The sequence below is a fragment of the Syngnathus scovelli genome, chromosome 2, assembly GCF_024217435.2.
Source record: "Syngnathus scovelli strain Florida chromosome 2, RoL_Ssco_1.2, whole genome shotgun sequence".
In the NCBI taxonomy this organism is placed as follows: domain Eukaryota; kingdom Metazoa; phylum Chordata; class Actinopteri; order Syngnathiformes; family Syngnathidae; genus Syngnathus; species Syngnathus scovelli.
Genome location: NC_090848.1, coordinates 23,177,519 through 23,198,921, shown reverse-complemented (window position 1 = coordinate 23,198,921; position 21,403 = coordinate 23,177,519). Strand labels below are relative to the sequence as shown.

Below are 21,403 nucleotides of genomic sequence, written 5' to 3'. Positions count from 1 at the left end.
AGCATGTATTTTAGATGAGCTGAGTTTGGATACGTTGCATCTAGAAACCTGAATCCAAGAACAACCTGGTTAGTAGAATAGAAAATCAGCACAGGAAGTCAATATACCAACTGTAGAGTTGGTCATTTCCTTTTATCCATCATGTAGAAATTCTGAATGTGCATATTTAAAATTGACAAAACAAACCAGGCAAGTACAGATGTGTTGAATAAATAACAATAAGAACAACAACAAAACAACGACAACAATAAAAGCTCATTTTGTGTGTATACAAACACAGACACACACACACACAAACACACATTTACACGCGTACTATATAATTTCATATTTCACTGTAGAAGTCATAAATATAACATGCAGTCCAGACCAGGACTTCTCGGGCTGAGGTAGGGTGAGGGGCAGGGGTGCCATGGGGCTGGAACGATGAAGCCATGTATGTGAATGTGTGTGTGTGTGTGCGTGTGTGTGTGTGTGCGTGTGTGTGTGTGTGTGAGACGGGGACAAGGTTTACAGTATTGGCAATAAAGCTGTAGGTCGTCTGGGGGAAATGTGTGTGCTAGTTTCATAGCTGGCCGGGCGGGGGCCGTCCTTCCTAGTCAGTGTCCGAGTCGCCCCGCCCAAGACTTTCTGCTGAGCACGCACACACACGCGGCGTTGATGCGGATGAAGCGCCAGGCTGTCCGTTCCTTGAAGATAGTGAGGGCGCTTACAAAGATGTGCGTGTTTGTGCAATAGGAGTTCCAGTGGCGACTGTCGATGCCGAGACAGCCCGAGTTGCCCGATTTGGAGCCCTGCTTGCCGCCTCGGCCCCCCGCCCTTGCTCTGTGCGTTGGGGTTCGGCAGGTGGTCTCATAGAAGAACTGCTTCTTCACCACGTTGTTGATGGTGACATTGGGCAGCACCGTCACCTCGTTGCCAGCAATGTCCGTGGCCCGGGTCATGTTGCCCACCCAGGTGTTAATGCTGTCGCATACCGAGTACTCTCCTCTGTGCATGGTGTGTGAGCCGGCCTTGCGCCTCACCCGTAGGCCCCTACCCCCCTCAGTGTCATAGCCCTCGGCCTCCAGGGCGTCATGCAAGGGTGGCACCTCGCTGAAGACGACGCGGGGTGAGGAACGGTATCGTCGCTTGGCGAAGAGCTTGGGGTCCACCGCCGGGATGGAAGGGTCGGGCGTGTGGGAGGCTACCCGATGACGCCTCTTGGTCCTGTGGTTGCTGGTCCTGTGAAGTTCCCCGTGCTGGTCCTCTGCCACCGCCAGAGTCTGGCGTCGATTGGCTTTGGTCTGCTCTTCCACTTTGTGGTTGGCACTCTGGGCCAGTCCACCTCCCATGTTCAGTACAGCCTGGACGCCGATCAGGAGGACCAGGACCAGTGGTGTCGACCTCATGGGCACACGTCCTGAGGATCAACACAGAGTTCAAATGACGGCGCGATACAGCGGCCAACATTAATTTCCACCCCAAAAGACACACCTGTGGAATGTGTCCAGTTAAAGAGGGGAGCCCTCGGTGGACTCTAGAGCCAGACTCCAGTGCAGGCCGCCCCCCTTATGCCTGCCATCTGGACCCCCCTGAACCACAGCTCTGCAACACGCACGTACTGTACAGAAGGAACACAATATACACATTTAGCATTCCTTCTTTAAATCTACATATTAAAACACTTGAAATATATCTACTGCACACTTATGAGAATTTGAGTCTGAAAAGCACAATTGCATGTCATTGAGAAAAAGAAATGAACAGGTGATATACTGACTTAAGTTATAAATGAATGAGTATATCATCCAAAAGAATGACAAATGAGAAAAAAATATTTCTATAATTGCACAGTGACATCACAGAATAAATATGGTTGCGTTCAGTGTTCCCTCTAAGGCTTAGAGCACATATGTCAGAGTCAAGGCCCGCGGGCCACTCCGGCCCGCGAGAAGGTTTTTTACGGCCCCTGGGATGATCTTGATTTATTATTTGAACCGGCCGGCAGACCGCAGCAAGCCGGAAGCCCGCAGATCTTTTACACGCACCAATACTACATTTCCCACAATGCAACGGTGACGCACCGAGCAGTACGCTGCTTCATTTCAGTGTTTATTATTAGCACAGCAGTCGTCAGCATAACTGTAAAATTAACTTTCAGATACCCATTAAAAATGGCAAAAAGGAAGGTGGACACTGAGAACCGGGGGGTTTCAAACAAGGTGGGAGTTGGAGTATATGTTCACGGAGGTAGCTGGAAAACCTGTGTGTCTTCTGTGTGGAGAAAGTGTGGCGGTACTGAAAGAGTATAATCTGAGATGACATTATGAAACGAAAGACGCAGATTTTTTTTTCTTTGAAGTAAATTTAGCCCACTTTTGCTAAAATAGAAAGTTTAAAAGTTAAAGTTTAATATTTGTTTTCACTGCATGTTACTTCTCCTTGAGGAAAGTGTTGTTTTTGATTAATAGATTTTTGCACTTTATTTTATTGTATTTCAATCCAATTATATTTTAAAAATATTTCAGTTGAGTGGATGATAGAAAATTGCTATTATTTTTTTCTTTGAAGTAAATTTAGCCCACTTTTGCTAAAATATAAAATATAGGTTACTGATGGTGCCTTAAACAATACAGGTTTCTTTCATTTAATGTTCATGTTATGGGGATTTTTTATATAAAGGAAATTTGTCTTTTGTGTCTGTTGAAAATGAAAGATTACTGACAGAGCCATAAGAAAATATTGCTTTATTTATCTGATCATATTGGAATATATTTGTTAGGTTTTCAGTAGGTTCAATTAGGTTCACTAGACTATATGCGTCATTTAAAAACATTTCAATGAACATTCGATCAATCCGGCCCTCGGCTTGTAGCTAAATTTTTTATTTGGCCCTCCGTCCATTTGACTTTGACACTCCTGGTGTACAGGGAGCTAGTGTGTTTGCACAGACACTTGAAAAATTAGAGGTAACATTGGTTGCAATCGTTTCCTGATGTAAATACCGTAATTTCCGGACTATAAGTCGCGTTTTTTTTCATAGTTTGGGTGGGGGGGCGACTTATACGACTTATATTTGTGTTTTTTTTTCACAAATTTTTACTTGATCATTAAGACATCACTTACAAGTATAGTTGACCACTTCCCATGTTATTTTTAGTATAGTTGATCACTTCACATGCTTTTATTTCTTTATCTTGAACATATTCAAAACATAAAAAATAGAGAAAACATCAAATAAAGCAAATAACACTTTAAAGCACCATATCCAAGTCCACTGTCTGCTGTATGTACACTTGCTCCATTTTTGCTCCTCTTATATTTATTATTATTATTTATTATTATTTGTTTATTTATCATTTATTCAATACTCTTTTTTATTCATTGTTAGTGTCTTCTTGTTTTTTTTTGCGTTGCTTGTATGCATATGTGTACTATCTCACCGAGGGATAGTGGAAATGTAATTTCAATCTCTTTGTGTTTCTTAGTATATAAAAAAAATATCGACGATAAAGCAGACTTTGACTTTGATAAAACAACCAAAAAAAATTATATTTTCAGACGAAACTGGATGAGGGCGCTCTAAATTTTACCGTTGGCCGTGACTCATCAACTGGGTGGGCTTAAGAAAAATGGCACCAAAAAGAAACTCATATTTTGCAGGTTACAAACTTCCAAGTTGTAAAATATGCAGCTGAAAACAGTAATCGAGCAGCAGAAAGAAAGTTTGGAGAACCGTGATGTACCAATGGATTACTATTTCAAGTGACGTCAGTAGCGCGGCGCGCCGGTTGTTTACATACAAACGTGCCCACACAAGGACTACCGGCATCATTAGCGGTGATCATTTCTAAGTGACACGGAGGACAAAGAGTTTGAAGGAATTAAGGATTTGGAGTGACATAGAAGGTTTGAAAAACTATTATGGCTTTTACGCACGCCCGGTCTCTACTGAGTCGGGGGCCGACGCTCGGCCGAGTGGCTGTCCGCGAACGGTGCGCGGGGCTCGGACATGGCCATTACGCACGCCCGGTCTGTCTGGAAGTCCACGCCGCCACACGCTTGGAAGTTTGTTTTGTTTAATAAAGAGCCGTTTACCAAACCTACGTCTATCCTTGTACTTTGTTAACGCTACAATATAGTTATATAGTAGATCTGTGGAATAAAGACGAGGCTGACGTCAGGGCGCACGCGCGGCGATGTTGACAAAGGACGAGGAATTTGATCGATGGATTTAATGGAATTAAAGTGCACGGATGGTTTGATAATATTATTGGCTTGTATTATAGTTATTTAAAATATAGTTTATCTATCGTTATATGAGCCTGTGGAATATTTTGAAGCGCAAGCGCCCTCAGCCGTGCGCACCCATTGTTGACAAAGAACGATCGATGGATTTAATGAATTGGAGTGACACCGATGGTTTTATAAACATGTTATTCATGTAATAGTTGTCCTTAATCACTCTATATGTTACGTCAGGCCCGTTCTCAGCTCTTTGTTTGTGTTTGTCACGTTAGCATACCTATCGTTTAGCCTGTTGTTGCTATTTAATGAATTGGAGTGACACCGATGGTTTTATAAACATGTTATTCATGTAATAGTTGTCCTTAATCACTCTATATGTTACGTCAGGCCCGTTCTCAGCTCTTTGTTTGAGTTTGTCACGTTAGCATACCTATCGTTTAGCCTGTTGTTGCTATTTAATGAATTGGAGTGACACTGATGGTTTTAGAAACATGTTATTCATGTAATAGTTGTCCTTAATCACTCTATATGTTACGTCAGGCCCGTTCTCAGCTCTTTGTTCGTGTTTGTCACGTTAGCATACCTATCGTTTAGCCTGTTGTTGCTATCGTTTAGCCTGTTGTTGCTCGTTCATGACTGTTTTTGGTGTGGGATTTTGTCGAATAAATTGCCCCCAAAATGCGACTTATACTCCGGAGCGACTTATATATCTTTTTTTTTCACTTTTTGGGGCATTTTATGGCTGGTGCGACTTATACTCCGGAGCGACTTATAGTCCGGAAAATACGGTAATTTCTCAAAAAAACAGCACTGATTACTTTTACACGCTCTGTTAGCATCCTCTATTGGTGAAATTTTCACACTGCAGTCAGTGGGATTTTTTTTTTTTTCCCTTGTGGCAATACAATAAAAATAGCAGGCCAGCGTGACGTCAGCTCATTCATGGCGCCGAGATCAGTCAACATACTCGATTACATTTACTTGTTTGTGAGAGAATGCCGTGACAGAGAAAATCCAAATCGTTTTGCATTTTTTCTAAGTTGCTGCCATAGACAATAATACTTCGATATTTTCAACACTGAATAATCTTATTAAGGGATGAATTGTGTGAGGAACCACTGTTTTGGCTTGAACAAGCCTGCGCGCGCACACACGCACGCGCACGCACGCAGATGGAGCAGGTCCAATCAGGCATTGATTTGATTGATCCAGGCTGACGTGTAAAAGGTCTCTCTGTAAAAAGTCCGGCGTGAGCCAGGAGACTCCTAATGTTAAAAATATGTGACTAGTGTTTAATGCCGGTGGAGCCAGCACAAATGCTGCTGTGGGAGCAAACAGCTCGATGCGGTTTACTGACTACTCCCCATCCTTGTGGACTGTCTGTGATCCTGTTATGTTTGTGTTATTGTTAACGTGTTCTCGAAAGTGTTGGGTTTCAGTGCCATATGAGTGAACCTGAGTTGAATTGAAGCTACAAAAATAATATTTCTGCTAGAACACATCTGTTAGACAACCTTGTGAGATACTCCTGAGAACTTTGAATATTTCTGGAATTAGAGTCTGAATGTGCCCCAGGTGCCAATTACTTGTTTTATTGTTTGATGAAAATAGAAACAATTTCACTCCAGAGAGAGTCTGCTTCTTACAATATGAAAAGTGTAACGTTTCAACCACAATTTCAGAATCTTGCATTCATCTGAAGAAAAAAAAACAACAACAACCCAAAACCCCCAAAAAGGGTCCAGGGAGTTTCTCTTATATTCAATATCACAATATAATCATATGGAAGTGATAAAGCTGCGACAGGGTGGTGTGCAAGCATCCAGACCCTCAAGAAAAACAAAAGGTTTTGCTCTCATGTGCAATTCTAATTATACCAAAAGGGTCTCCAGGTTCATATGTGAAAACATTTCACAAGTGACAAACACACGATGCTTCACATTACATTAATACAGTCCGGCATAAACAACGCAGTTATTCAATCTGGTTTTTGTGGTATGAGTCATACCTTGTAAGGTTCCTAAATTAGCACCATACCTTGTAAGGTTCCTAAATTAGCACCATAGGGGGATGACTTGCATTCACTGTAAATCAAGACCATTCCCTGTGAGTCACGTATTACTTTCTACCATCAATGGATAGTTTTGTCTATCGTGATTCTATGACGTTGAAGAGAAGACCATCTAAGTCAGGGGGGTCAAACTAATTTTTGTCGACGGCCGCATCGTAGTCTTAGTTTCCTTCGGCAAGCCATTATGACTGTCAACCCAAATAAATGTATGAACGTCTCATATTATATCATCATCATCATCATCATCATCATCATCATCATCATCATCATCATCATCATCATCGGCGGTCACTCGGGACGAGTATGACTGTCTTTTTCTCAGGGTCGTCTACTTGTGGGTCCGCAGGTGGGCGTAGAGGCCGATCCGAGATCCACATATTTTTGTGCAGTGTGGGCAGGGGAAAGTGGTGGTGGGTTGTGGTCGTGCCGGAGCCTGTTTTTGTCTTTCCTTACGGAGTTGTCGTTTGGTTTCTGCGACACGGCGGAGTTCCTTTTCGTGACGTGCTGCACCTTCTTGCACCGCTGCCCTCCAGCAGTTCCTGTTCAAGGCGATGCGCTCCCAGTCCTGAGATGTTATTTGGAATTTCTTGAGATTGGTCTTGAGGTTGTCCTTAAAACGTTTCTTTTGCCTGCCCGGGGCTCGGGGACTTCTCTCCAGCTGGGAGTATAACATCTGTTTGGGGAGATTTTTCAAGATGGCGGCGCGTGCACACTCTCTGTCCCGTCAGTACGGTGATTTGTTCGTCTAATGAGTGTTCGTCCGACAGTCTTATGTGTTCGTCTCGTCGTGCTTTATCGTGCTACAAGTACAGCAGGCGGGTTCTGCTCGACGTCGGCAGAAGTGGGTTTTGTGGCGTTCTGGACTTTGAAGCGGCGACATTAAAGGCGCTCGGACTGCTACGTCCTGAAACGTCGCCGACCTCGCCCGCTATTCCTCCCCCGGTTGGGAGCCGTCGGAAACGGTGTGCGAGGAGGCAGAAGAGGGGCAAGCGCGGAGGCGTCCGGGCCAGGCTGGCGGCCAACCCAGCGCGCCCGGCGGTGCCCTCCATTCTTCTGGCGAATGTTCGATCGCTGGACAACAAAATGGATTACGTTCGCCTGCTGAGGTCTACGAACCGGACGGTGCGGAACTGCTGTGTGCTCGTGTTCACCGAGACCTGGTTGACTGACAACATTCCGGTCTCTGCCGTGCATCTGGAGCAGCTAGCGTGCTATCGGGCGGACCGTGCCATTGTACGAGGGGGAAAGTCGCGAGGAGGTGGAATATGCGTCTACGTCTGAGAAGAATGGTGCCGGGACTCTGTGGTGGTATGTAAGCACTGCTCGCCACTTGCGGAGTTTGTGATCATCAAGTGCCGTCCTTTTTACCTGCCGAGGGAATTTACCGCGATTCTGCTAGTCGCGGTATACATCCCGCCTTCCAACATCGAAGGCGACAGGATCGCGGCGCTTGGTGAACTGTACCAGGCTGTCAGTGAACAGCAGACAGCGCACCCTGACGGTTTCACCATCTTCGCTGGAGACTTCAATCATGCCAACCTGAAGTCTGTTTTCCCGAGGCTTCACCAGCATGTTACTTTTCCAACACGTGGAGACAGCTTCCTGGACCTAGTCTACTCTGCGCAAAAGGGAGCTTTCAAAGCCACCCCCCTCCCCCATCTTGGGCTTTCTGACCATCTCACCGTTTTGCTTTTGCCCACATACAGACAATTGGTGAAGGCATCCAGGCCGGTTCAGAGGCGGGTTCGGGTGTGGCCTGAGGGTGCCTCCGATGCACTTCGTGACTGCTTCGACACCACTGACTGGGACTTGTTTAAGCAGGCAGCCACCTACAACGATCGGACGGACATAGAGGAGTATACTGACTCTGTAACCTCTTACATCACGAAGTGCATCGATGATGTGACTTGCTCGAAATCCGTCGTCACTCGCGCGAACTGGAAGCCGTGGCTGACAGGGGCTGTCCTCAGACTGCTGAGGGCCAGGGACAAGGCTTTCAGAGGACCTGTCCCGAGGCATCAAAGAAGCGAAGAAGGCGTTCTCGTGCAAGGTCTCCACCCACTTCAAGGACAGCAAGGACGCACGTAGCCTTTGGCGGGGCATTCAGACCATCACGGACTACAAGCCCGCGCCGAGGAGCTGTGAGGGCGACGTCCGTCTGCTGAACGATCTGAACCACTTCTTTGCTCGCTTCGACGCCCAGAACAGCAATTGCCCGCTGAAGACCACTCCCCCCCCCACACGAGCAGCCCCTGCGCCTCTCTGCCGACGGTGTGAGGAGGGCGCTTGCCGCTATTGACACCCGTAAGGCGGCGGGCCCTGACAACATCCCGGGTCGAGCGCTGAAGGACTGCGCTGGGGAGCTGTCGGGTGTCTTCACGGACATCTTTAACGTTTCGCCGCAGCAGGCCATCGTCCCCTTGTGTTTCAAGGCTGCCACCATCGTTCCTGTGCCAAAGAAACCTGCACCGTCCTGCTTCAATGACTACCGCCCCGTGGCACTGATGCCCATCATCATGAAGTGCTTTGAGCGGCTTGTCATGGAGCACATCAAATCCGTTCTCCCCCCCACCATTGACCCTTTCCAGTTCGCGTACCGTGCCAAGCGGTCCTCTGAGGATGCCATCTGCTCTGCCCTCCACTCGGCCCTCACCCATCTGGAGAGAAATGAATCATATGTGAGGTTGCTGTTTGTGGACTTAAGCTCTGCCTTCAACACCATTGTGCCGCAGCGACTCATCTGCAAACTCGACGAGCTGGGCCTCAGTACCTCCCTCTGCAACTGGATACTGGACTTCCTCTGTCAGAGGCCTCAGGTGGTGCGTGTTGGCGATAAAATCTCGGCCAGCATCACGCTAAGCACGGGGGCCCCCCAGGGCTGCGTGCTCAGTCCATTGCTCTTCACCCTGCTAATGCATGATTGCACTGCGACCTACAGCGACAACCGCATAGTGAAGTTTGCTGACGACACGACTCTGGTGGGTCTCATCACGAAGGGCGACGAGACTCGGTACAGGTCGGAAGTTGATCTTCTGACCACGTGGTGCAGGGACAACAACCTCCTGCTGAACGTCAACAAGACCAAGGAAATCGTTGTTGACTTCCGGAAGGCTCACACAAAACACCTGCCGCTGATCATCGACGGTGCTGTGGTGGAGAGGGTGAGCTGCACCAAGTTCCTCGGGGTGCACATCACTGAGGACCTCTCCTGGTCCGCAAACACCTCGTCACTGGCAAAGAAAGCTCAGCGCCGCCTGTACTTCCTGCGGAAGCTCAGGCGTGCATGTGCTCCTCAGGCAGTCCTGTCTACATTCTACCGTGGCACCGTTGAGAGCGTCCTCACCAGTTGCATTGCTGTCTGGGGTGGTAACTGCACTGAACAGAACTTGAAGGCCCTGCAGCGCATAGTGAATACGGCTAGTAAGATTATTGGTGCTTCGCTCCCCTCCCTGAAGGACATTTACACCTCCCATCTCGCCCGCAAGGCAACCTCGATTGCGAGAGATGTGAGTCACCCGGCTCACTCTTTGTTTGACCTTCTGCCCTCTGGGAAGAGGTACAGGAGCCTGCGCTCCCGCACCACCAGACTCGCCAACAGCTTCTTTCTCCAGGCTGTTAGGACCCTGAACTCGCTACCCCCTTCTGCGTAGCGTGCGGCACTGTTTCGCTTTTTCTGGAATGTCTGCTGTACGCACACTTGCTCCTTTTTTTGCTCCTCTTATATATTTATTTATTTATTGTGTTATTTATTCATTATTTATTCAGCAAGCTGTTGTTATACTTGTTTAATTGTTTGTCTGTTGTGGGCCATGTCTTGTCACCGTGGGATAGGAGGGAACGAATTTTCGGTTTCTTTGTGTGTCTTTGGCATGTAGAGAAATTGACAATAAAGCTGACTTTGACTTTGACTTTTTGAGATGTCCTGTCCATCGGAGTTGGTGCTGCATTATTAAAGCGGTGATGCTCTGTACCCTGGCTTCCTCCAGAACGCTGATGTTTGTGTGTCTGTACACCCATTTGATCCTGAGTATTTTCCTCAAGGTTCTCTGGTGGTGTTGTTCAAGAGCTCTTAGGTGCCTGCTGTAGGTTGTCCATGATTCTGCCCCATAAAGTAAGGTGGGGAGAACCACAGCTTTGTAAACCAGGAGCTTGGTGTCAGCCCGGAGGTCTCAGTCTTCAAAGACTCTTTTCCGGAGTCTGGCATACGCTGATGTAGCACCTGGGTCTTCTTGATGTTCACGGTCAGACCCAGGGCTCTGTATGCCTTAGCGAAGGAGTTCAGGATGCCCTGGAGGTCTTCTGCAGAGTGTGCTGCAATGGCATTATCGTCTGGAGCTCCACAACCGTGGTGGTTCTGATCTTGGTTTTGGCTTTGAACCTGTTAAGGTTGAAGAGCCTGCCTTTAGTTCTGTACCAAATTGGGATTCCGTGTGGTAGTTTTTCGTTGATGAGGTGGAGTATGGCGGCACTGAAGACAGAGAACAGGGTGGGTGCAATGATGCATCCCTGTTTGACCCCTGTCTCTACAGTGAAAGGCTCAGTCAAGGAGCTGTTGTTGAGCACTGTGGCTGTCATTCCGTCATGTAATAAACGCAGTATTCTGACGTATTTATCCGGGCAACCATACCTCAGAAGGATGCTCCATAGGGCCTGGCGATCCACCGAGTCAAAGGCCTTTGTCAGGTCTATGAAAGCCATGAACAAAGGCTGTTTATGCTCACGGCATTTCTTCTGGAGTTGGCGTGCTGTAAAAATCATGTCTGCAGTGCCTCTAGCTGGGCGAAAACCGCACTGCAATTCTGGGAGAACTTCCTCAGACAGTGGCAGTAGGCGGTTGGCAAGAACACGAGCAAGTACTTTGCCAACTGTTGAAAGGAGCGAGATGCCCCTATAGTTTCCACATTCCGCTTTGTCCCCTTTCTTGAAAATGGTCACTATCAGAGCATCCCTGTGCTCCGAGGGGACTACTTCTTTTTCCCAGACCTTCAGAAAGAGGGAATGGAGGTGGCGCTGGAGCTCTAGTCCACCTTCCTTTAGGACCTCAGCTGGGATCCCATCTGGCCCAGAGGCCTTGTTTTTCTTCAGGCTCCTGATGGCATCTTGAACCTCTGCTAAAGTGGGAGGTTCACCCATGTCTTCCCTGATGGGACTCTGAGGGATGTGACTGGGGAAATCTGACTGAGTTGTGCTGTCACGGTTGAGGAGTTCCTGAAAGTGCTCTCTCCACCGGTTGTTTATGGACTCATTGTCCTTCAACAGTTCCTGCCCGTCTTTAGAACGCAGGGGGTTTTGGCCGTGATGGCTTGGGCCGTAGACAGCCTTGGTAGCACTGAAAAAGCCTCTGGTGTCACCAGAGTCTGCCAAACTCTGGATTTCCAGTGCCCTTTCTGTCCACCAGGAGTTTTTAATCTGTCTCACCCGGCTCTGGACGTCAGCCTTAGCTCTGGAGTGAGCCTGTCTTTGAAGTCTCCTCTTCCTCTTGAGTCTGATGGACATCGTGGATCGTATCAGGCGCTGATCTGTCTAGCAGGCCTCTGAATCCTTCATGGCTTTTGTGATGCTTACGTCGCGCTGATCCCTGGCTCTGACTATGACATAGTCAATAAGATGCCATTGTTTAGAGCGAGGGTGTCTCCATGAGCCCTTGAGTTTGTTCTTCTGGCGAAAGATGGTATTGGTGATGATAAGGTCATATTGAGCACATTTGCTAAGAAGCAAAACCCCGTTTGAGTTGATGTTTCCAATGCCTTCCTTTCCAATGGTACCCTTCCAGAGGTGGTGGTCACGGCCCACTCTGGCATTGAAATCTCCCAATATAATAATCTTGTCCTCCTTGGGGATTTTTGACAATACCTCATCCAGACAGGCATAGAAGGCCTCTTTTTTGTCCTCATCGGAAATGAGGGTAGGTGTATAAGCACTAAGAACTGTTGCCGTCTGGTTGTTGGCCAGCACCAGACGGAGTGTCATCAGGTGCTCACTGATTCCCACAGGGAGTTCAGAGAGCTGACTGATCAGTTGGTTCTTGATGGCAAAACCAACCCCATGGATCCTAGGCTCATCTGTGGCCTTTCCTTTCCAGAAGAAAGTGTATCACCCTTTTCGTCCTTCAGATGACCTTCCTCTGCCCGTCGGGTTTCTGAAAGAGCAGCTATGTCAATCCGGCATCTTCTCAGTTCCCTGGCAATGATGGCGGTTCTCCTCTCCGGCCTATCACTGGTTACACTGTCCATTAGTGTGCGCACATTCCATGCTCCAAAATTCATGTTTCTGTGTTTTCGACCGCATATTGGTGATCCCTCTGAACGCGGTAATCCAGTCGGGAGGTTTGAGGCAGGCTATGTTTAGGGCACCTTTTCTAGCCCCTTCCCCCACAGGGGTGAGCAGAGTGGATCCTAAAAAGGGCTGCTCAGTCGTGGATGCAGCTACCGAAGAGCTCTTCTGGCTCGGTCCAAGAGCCCAACGATCATCTAACATCCACCGCCTGATGTGCCAACTTGTGACTAGGGGCTTCCAGACTTCACAATCCTGCCCCCGTTGCCACTTACCGGTCGCCACAGGACTTTAATCCGGGATGTAAGGTGGATTCCCTGAAAAAGACGCCTGTGTGTGACTTTGTTTAGAGTGGGGAGACTGGTGCACAGACAGTCACCACACTGTTCTTGACAGATCAGGGTCAGAGTCCAGTGGCAAGGAGACCAAGACAACTGGTGACCCTTTTCTGCTGCAGCCTTCATCCACCTTCCCAGCCATTGTGACGCCACCCCTTAGGTCAGCCATCATCCTCCGCCTGGTCCACCGTTGAGGTCTTTACTATTTACCCATAGCTGGAGCTGTTTACCCACAGCCGGAACAGTGGTTGATGGGCAGTAGGGCATGTCCACACACCGGTGGGCCTACATGCCACACCCCCGGAAACAGACGGCTAGCCGGTGGCGGTAGCTGAAAGCAGAAAAGTGGCAAGCAGAGGCAGCATGCAGCATGCACAAACTACAGGCCAACTACTCCAACACTACTGCACTGACGCATCACACGCCCTGTGTCATAAACACACACACACTCATATTATATACAGTGTAGGTTACACAATAAACTGATGAATAACTAGTTTGTAAACTAGAGTCTAGTAAGAACTGTTCCAAATTTTAAAAAGATGAAGGGTAATAAAAATTGCTAGAAACATCTCTATTTTTGAAAAGTGAGGAATTTGTCATTTTAGTATTGACACAAAGTCGATGCACAATTTGTCTTCACAGTGTGTCTGACTTCATAGTGTGTCTGACTTCATAAGGCCAAGTCGGGTCGTTGTGATGCGTCTAGTGTGTTGGTGGAGTGCCCAGTGCATGTCACTTCTCACTGTCAACCCTCACCGCTGGCTAGAAGTATGCGAATGGGAGAGCCGAGTGCGTAAGTCTCTCCCTGCCAGTACATAGCCTCTCTAACAGCAAGCCCTATGTAGTGCCTCCACGCGGCGACACATGGTAACTGGGTACAACACGGACCCAGGCAAAACTACAAGGGACTCGGAGGAGGTCTGGGCCCTAGACGTGCGGCACACAGGCCCACCAGTGTGTGGACATGCCCTGGTGCCCACGAACCAGCCCCCAACTATGGGTTAAATAGTACCACTGCCCAGTGGGCTCCTCTGGAGAGGAATGGGCTAAGGGAGTCAACCCCTACAGAAAATCAATTTCCCCTTGGGTTGGTATCAGGAAGGGCATCCGACTGTAAAAACCTTTGCTCCAAAAATATTCTCAGTATGGCTAGACAAACACAAAAGAGGCGGGGTACAGCCTTAAGTACCCCGTGGGCATTTTCATCAGCCTACGACAAAAAGAATGATGGAAAAGGAGGCCAAACCGCAGGTTGATATGACGGCTCTCAGCCCGATGGACTGCGGGGAGGCCTGAACCGGAATAGAGAGGGGCAGGAGGCACGTGTTAGGGTGGCTACATGGAACATCGGCAGCATGTCGCACCGATCCGGGGAGGTGGTTGAGGCTCTACACAGGAAAAGGGTGGATGTCTGCTGTGTCCAGGAGTCGAGATGGAAGGGTGGAAGTGCAAGGATACTGGGTGCAATCGGCAGAAGGTACAAGTTCTTCTGGCAAGGCTGCAATGAAGGGACTGGTGGTGTTGGAGTACTTATCGCTGAAAAGTGGATAGATCAAGTGCTAAGCATTAGCAGGGTAACTGAGCGGATCATCTTTGTGAAGTTGATCGTTGGGAAGTGCCTGACAAACGTAATTTCAATCTATGCCCCTCAAATTGGCAGAAGTCAGGACGAGAAGGATGCGTTCTGGGACAAGGCCATCATGGTGCTGTCAGGGATCCCCCAGAATGAGGTCATAATTCTGGGAGGTGATCTGAATGGACACGTAGGGAGGGAGTCAGATGGCTTTGAGGGGGTACATGGGGGACAGGGGTACGGCATGCGGAACGCAGAAGGAGAGAGGATCCTAGAGTTCGGCGACGCACTGGAGCTGGTGCTGTGCAACACGCTTTTCAAGAAGGAAGAAGCCAAATTAGTAACATACAGTTCGGGTGGCTACAAGAGCACATTAGATTACATCATGGTCAGAAAGGAGGACCGCGTCCTGGTCAGGGATGCCAAGGCAATCGCCGGAGAAGAGTGTGTGTCTCAGCATCGCTTAGTCATCGGAGACCTAACTCTGCGAATCAAGAAGGTGGGGGCTAAGAAGCATCCTCCCAAGTTGAAGGTGTGGAAGCTACATAGCGCAGGGAGTAAAAACGAGTTTAGGGAGAAGATTGAGCATATAGCAGAAGAAATGGAGGAGATGATGGAGTCGGGTGGTGTGGATGGCAAGTGGCAGGCAATGAAGAAGGCTACAGAGGAGGTGTGCGGATGGTCAAAGGGTAAAGCAAGACAAAGAGAGACATGGTGGTGGAATGACAGCGTTGAAAGAGCGGTGAATGAGAAGAGGAGGTGCCATAAAGTATGGAAGAAATCTAAAAGAGAGGCAGACCGATCGCGGTATGTAGAGGCAAGGAGGGCGTCACGGACAGCAGTGTGGGAGGCCCAAGAGACCAAGAGGAAATAATTTGCAAGTGAATTGGAGAGTGAGAGAGGACGAAAGAGCTTCTTCAAGATAGCAAAGCAAATGGTTAAGGAGAGGCGTGATGTGACCGCTGCAAACAGTGTAAAGGATGAGGATGGCAACATCATGACAGACAACAGAGGACTGAAGGAAGTATGGCGAAGGTGCATGGAGAAGCTGCTAAATGTGAAGAATGACTGGGATGGAGAGGTGGGATGCGACGAAGTGGAGGGTGAATGTGGCCTGATCACGCGAACAGAAGTGGGGAAAGCCATGAGGGCCATGAAGGATGGAAAGGCAGATGGACCATCTGGAGTGGTGGCAGAGATGCTAAAGGCAGCGGGAGACGTCGGTGTGCAGTGGATGACTGACCTGTGTAACAGTGTCATCGCTCAGGGACACATTCCGGAGGACTGGACAAGAAGCGTCCTGGTGCCGCTATTCAAAGGGAAAGGGACCCACTTGCATGCGGGTCATACAGGGCCATAAAGCTGCTGGAGCATGGAATGAAGCTGTTAGAGAGGGTGTTGGAAAGGAGGGTGAGGTCACGGGTAGAGGTGGACAAGATGCAGTATGGCTTCATGCCTGGTAAAGGTACAACAGACGCAATTTTTGTCATCCGACAGATGCAGGAGAAACACCAGGAGAAGAAGAAGAGGTTGTACTTCGCTTTTGTTGACCTGGAAAAAGCATTCGACAGGGTGCCAAGGGAGGTGGTGAGATGGGCCCTAAGGAAGTCGGGCGTGGAAGAGGGACTGGTTAAGGCTGTGATGACTCTCTACTGCAGAGCATGCACAGCTGTTAGTACAGTAGTTGGCGACAGTAATGGGTTTGAAGTAAGGGTAGGGGTGCACCAGGGATCGGTGCTCACCCCATTATTGTTTGCTATCGTGATGGATGTGGTATCGAGGGAAGTGAGGGGTGGACTACAATGGGAGCTGCTCTACGCGGATGACCTGGTATTGATGGCTCACAGTCGAGAAGACCTAGCTAGGAAGCTAGCAGGCTGGAAGACCTGCCTGGAAGTGAAAGGAATGAAGGTGAATGCGGCAAAATCAAAGGTCATGGTCGGTGGTGCTGGCCTGGGAGTGGTACCACAGTCAGGAGCATGGCCATGTGGAGTTTGCGGGAAGGGGGTGCAAGCCAACTCTATCCTGTGCAAGGGTTGTCAGAGATGGGTACACCGGAGATGCAGCGGAGTAAAAGGCAGCCTACTAGCTGCAAGTGAGACCTTCAAATGCAAGCGGTGCAGGGGAGAAGTCGCCCAAGCAGACCCAGCTGAGCAAGAGGGGCTCATAGTAGATGGGGAGGTGTACGAGGTGGTGGACAGCTTCTGTTACCTTGGAGACATAATCCTGATGGGGGGGGTGGGGTGGGGGGGGGGGTGTGGACCTAGCAGTGACCACAAGGGTGAGAAGCGGGTGGAAGAAATTCAGGGAACTCATGCTCTTCTTAACATCTAAGGCCCCATCCCTGAAGATGAGAGGCCAAGTGTACTCAGCCTGCTTCAGAAGTAGTATGACGTACGGAAGTGAGGCATGGGCCCTGAAAACAGACTACAAAGAAAAACTAAACAGAGCAGAAATGAGGATGATCAGATGTATGTGTGGTGTGTCAATGAGGGAGAAAAAAACCAGTGCAGAGCTGAGAAAGAAGATGGGAGTGGAGGCCATAGTGGATGTGGTGAGGAGAGGCAGACTGCGATGGTACGGACATGTAGTGAGGAAGGACGAGAACGACTAGGTGAAGAAAGTTATGACGTATAACGTAGAGGGAACAAGACCCAGTGGCCGACCTAAAAAGACCTGGCAGACGACCGTGTCAGCCGACATGAAGGCGCTCGGCATCAACCACGAGATGGCCATGGACCGTTCCCGGTGAAAGAAAGCCATATCAAGAACCCAGTCCAACCCAGCGGTGCCTGGAAAACGGACTTTAAACCGATGATGATGATGATGATGATGGGACAAATATAATTACACTGCGGGCAAAATTTGGCCCCTGACACCTCCGATCTAAGTCTGCTAAGTGCTTGTTTATGACCTGAAAAAGGAATTGTTAGGGAGACAAGAGAGGAAGGTAATTACTTGGCCCCAAGGCAGGGGAAGGCAGCCTCAATTTGACAAATACTAGCTAGCCGATGACACAATTTCATGTTTGGTGCTTGTTTGGCTTTTGCTACCATGAAATGTTGTGTCAAAAGCGTGATGAAACCCGTTGTCCATTGAGTATCCCTTAACATGTGATACTGCAATTATAAAAAAAAAAAGGCTTCCTCCAGCAAACATAGCTCACGTTGGCAGGTGATGACAGCAGCTTCAGATAATCGGAAGGTGTGAAAGTCAGCATGACAGCTGTGGCGAAAGAACGAGCAAATAGAGTGGAAGCTAAACGTTTTCACTCAATGTATCGCTCATCCAATGAGGCCAACGCATTTCCTTTTTCTGTCCTCAAGTGGAAATTATTATTGTGAGGGATGAAAGGTCAGCACACCCGCTTTGAAATCTGTGACAATAAATCCGTTTGTACTGCACCAGAATTTCAAAGCCAACAAGTAAAAAGTTCATTTTAGGGGTAAATGACATAGTAATTGAAAATTAAAGGAATTCACCTCATAGGGGTAAGGAATTCACCTCATAGGGGTAAACCGAACTAATGAATGGTATTAAAACAAGTTTCGTTCTACTCCTACTGACAAAATCGTCAGGCCGGATTTTACAATAATAAACCAGACAAACAAGTCTGTCAAATGTAATATAAAAAACACCACCCTCCTGATCCAACAAAGCTGTTGTTAACATTTTAATAAAATGACATGTCATACAAACATTTATTTTACTGCCAACTGGTGCCTTCATAAAAAAAAAAAAAAAAAAAAAAGCCCGGGGATCAATTGCACATTACATTATTGTATTATGGTATTATCTAAGAATTTCACAAAATTAAATAGGCCAGCGGCATGGTGAACGAGTGGTTAGACTCTCTGCCTCAAAATTCTGAGCTTGGGGTTTCAAATCTGGCCATGTCTTGCCTCTCTCCGGGTACTCTGGCTTCTTCCTATCTTCCAAAATCAAAATTGGAAAAAAAAAAACAGTATTAATTTTTTCCTGAAGCTTAAGATATAATGCTATAATTCTCGACAGCTTCAAATATTCTAAGTCAACAAAGTTGTGGCAAGCCATTTACATTTTACAGTCCCCAGTAAAAGGAATCTGTCTTGAATCAGAAATCCTTGAAGTAGTTAGACCTTTGTCTTTCTGCATCTGGCTTGACTTTCATGTCAATAACTTTAAGAAACCATGGACATGAGAATCTGAAAATCAGTCAGTCAGTAGTACACAGCGAGTAAACTCAGTTGTGCGGTCTGAGAACCTCTCAAATTTTATAAAAACTCAAGCTGACTGTTGACACCCCCCTCCCCCATCTGGGGCTTTCTGACCATCTCACCGTTTTGCTTTTGCCCGCATACAGACAATTGGTAAAGGCATCCAGGCCGGTTCGGAGGCAGGTTCGAGTGTGGCCTGAGGGTGCCTCCGATGCACTTTGTGACTGCTTCGACACCACTGACTGGGACTTGTCAAGTCAAGTCAAGTTTATTTGTATAGCCCTGAATCACAAACAGTCTCAAAGGGGTTCACATAGCCAAAATTGACAATTATTCTCAAAGCATCCCCTGATCATAAGCTCCCAAAAGGGCAAGGAAAAACTCAAAAAACCCCTGCCAGGGGAAAATGAGAAACCTTGAGAAGGGACCACAGATGGAAGGATCCCCCTTTCAGGATCACCAGGTTGTAATGGAATCAGAATCAGAATCAGAAAACCTTTATTGTCATTCTACATAGTACAATGAAATTGGAGACCTCCATCCAGTGCATGAGGTAGACACAAGTAACAGTCAAGTAATCGACTAGTAGAAAAGTAGATGAAATAATCAGAAACAGTAGTGCGGACAAAGTGCAGTAATAGTGCAGGAGGAAAGTGTCATCAGTGTCGGCTGGAGTTGAGGGCGGCTATGGCTTGGGGAAAGAAACTGTTTCTGAGTCTGTTTGTCCTGGTCTTCATTTGCCTGTAGCGTCTTCCAGAGGGCAACAGGTCAAACAGGGCGGAGCCAGGGTGGGAGCTGTCCGCTGAGATGGCCTTAGCCCTGCTGAGGCAGCGGGTAGTGTAGATGTCCGTAAGGGAGGGGAGAGGGCGGCCGATGAAGGATGCAGAGAGTGCACAAGTAATACATAATATGAAAATCAATGAAAAAAAATGGATGTCGGAGGTGCCCTCGATTGTCCTGGCAGTGTCCTCAAGGGGGCCGAGCCGCAGCTCCCCCATCCCGAACTGGTCCCCGAGAATCCAGCCAGCCGTTATCAGCTTTTGAGCCACCTAACCCCCTCCCCGGCCGGGGAGGAGGTGGGCAGAGAGAACAGAACAAACTCCGGCCAAATCGGCCATCACAAGTTAGTTAAAGGCCATCTCATAGAAATGTGTCTTTAAACGTGTCTTAAATGTTTCTACTGAGGTAGTAGTTCTAATATCCATTGGTAGGGCATTCCAAAGCTCTGGAGCCCGAATAGAGAATGCTCTAGACCCTGCAGACATTTTCTTGGCCCTCGGTATAACTAAAAGACTAGCGTTTTGCGAACGAAGGTTACGAGACGGAACGTAAGGAACGACTAGGTCGATGAGATATGAAGGCGCTAAGCCATGCAGTGCTTTATAGGTTAGTAGAAGAACCTTGAAGTCACATCTTAAATGGACCGGGAGCCAATGTAATTCGGCTAATATTGGGGTAATGTGATCAAATTTTCTTGACCGTGAGAGCAGCCTCGCAGCGGCATTTTGCACTAACTGTAGACTTTTAATACTGGATTTAGGAAGACCAGAGAATAATACATTACAGTAGTCCAAGCGCGACGTGACGAACGCATGTATAATAGTTTCCGCATCCCCGGTCGAGAGGATAGGACGAATCTTAGCAATATTACGAAGGTGAAAAAATGCAATCCTGGTTATATTCTTAATGTGTTTTTGAAAGGAGAGCGTTTGGTCAAATATTACCCCGAGATTAGTTACCGTATCACTCTGAGTGATAGTACGGTTATCTATAGTTATAGTGGTTTCCTTAAATAAATGTTGATAACGAGTAGGACCAATTATCAACATCTCAGTTTTATCCGGGTTAAGACGAAGGAAGTTGAGAGACATCCATTGCTTAATCTCCGCAAGGCACGCCTCGAGATTACAGCAGTCCTGTGGATCTGTCATCGATAACGGCATATATAATTGGGTGTCATCCGCGTAGCATTGAAAACTAATATTATATTTACGTATTATGTCCCCAAGCGGAATCATATAAATATTAAATAAAATCGGTCCGAGTACCGATCCCTGTGGGACACCACACGTAACATTATAAAGCTCAGAGGACGTATTACCATGGACCACTCGGTGCTTGTTTAAGCAGGCAGCCACCTACAACGATCGGAGGGACATAGAGGAGTATACTGACTCTGTTACCTCTTACATCACGAAGTGCATCGATGATGTGACTTGCTCGAAATCCGTCGTCACTCGCGCGAACTGGAAGCCGTGGCTGACAGGGGCTGTCCTCAGACTGCTGAGGGCCAGGGACAAGGCTTTCAGAGGACCTGTCCCGAGGCATCAAAGAAGCGAAGAAGGCGTTCTCGTGCAAGGTCTCCACCCACTTCAAGGACAGCAAGGACGCACGTAGCCTTTGGCGGGGCATTCAGACCATCACGGACTACAAGCCCGCGCCGAGGAGCTGTGAGGGCGACGTCCGTCTGCTGAACGATCTGAACCGCTTCTTTGCTCGCTTCGACGCCCAGAACAGCACTTGCCCGCTGAAGACCACTCCCCCCCCACACGAGCAGCCCCTGCGCCTCTCTGCCGACGGTGTGAGGAGGGCGCTTGCCGCTATTGACACCCGTAAGGCGGCGGGCCCTGACATCATCCCGGGTCGAGCGCTGAAGGACTGCGCTGGGAAGCTGTCGGGTGTCTTCACGGACATCTTTAACGTTTCCCTGCAGCAGGCC

The 21,403-nt window shown here is 48.1% G+C and overlaps 1 protein-coding gene across 2 annotated transcripts in view; it reads right to left on the bottom strand.

Annotated features, from left to right (window-relative positions):
- Positions 1-98: 98 nt before the first annotated feature.
- Positions 99-21,403, bottom strand: part of ngfa (nerve growth factor a (beta polypeptide)) — a 42,215-nt gene continuing 20,910 nt past the window's right edge. Inside the window, exons 1-3 of one of the 2 annotated variants that reach the window (XM_049754857.2) lie at positions 18,807-19,158; positions 1,477-1,603; positions 99-1,402 (exon numbers count right to left, since the gene is read on the bottom strand). In XM_049754857.2, coding sequence (XP_049610814.1) covers positions 600-1,391 — 792 coding nt within the window. In that variant the 5' untranslated portion in view covers positions 1,392-1,402; positions 1,477-1,603; positions 18,807-19,158 and the 3' untranslated portion in view covers positions 99-599. Of the gene's footprint in view, positions 1,403-1,476; positions 1,604-18,806; positions 19,159-21,403 lie in introns of those variants that run through there. The other variant, XM_049754856.2, reaches the window with a different exon arrangement.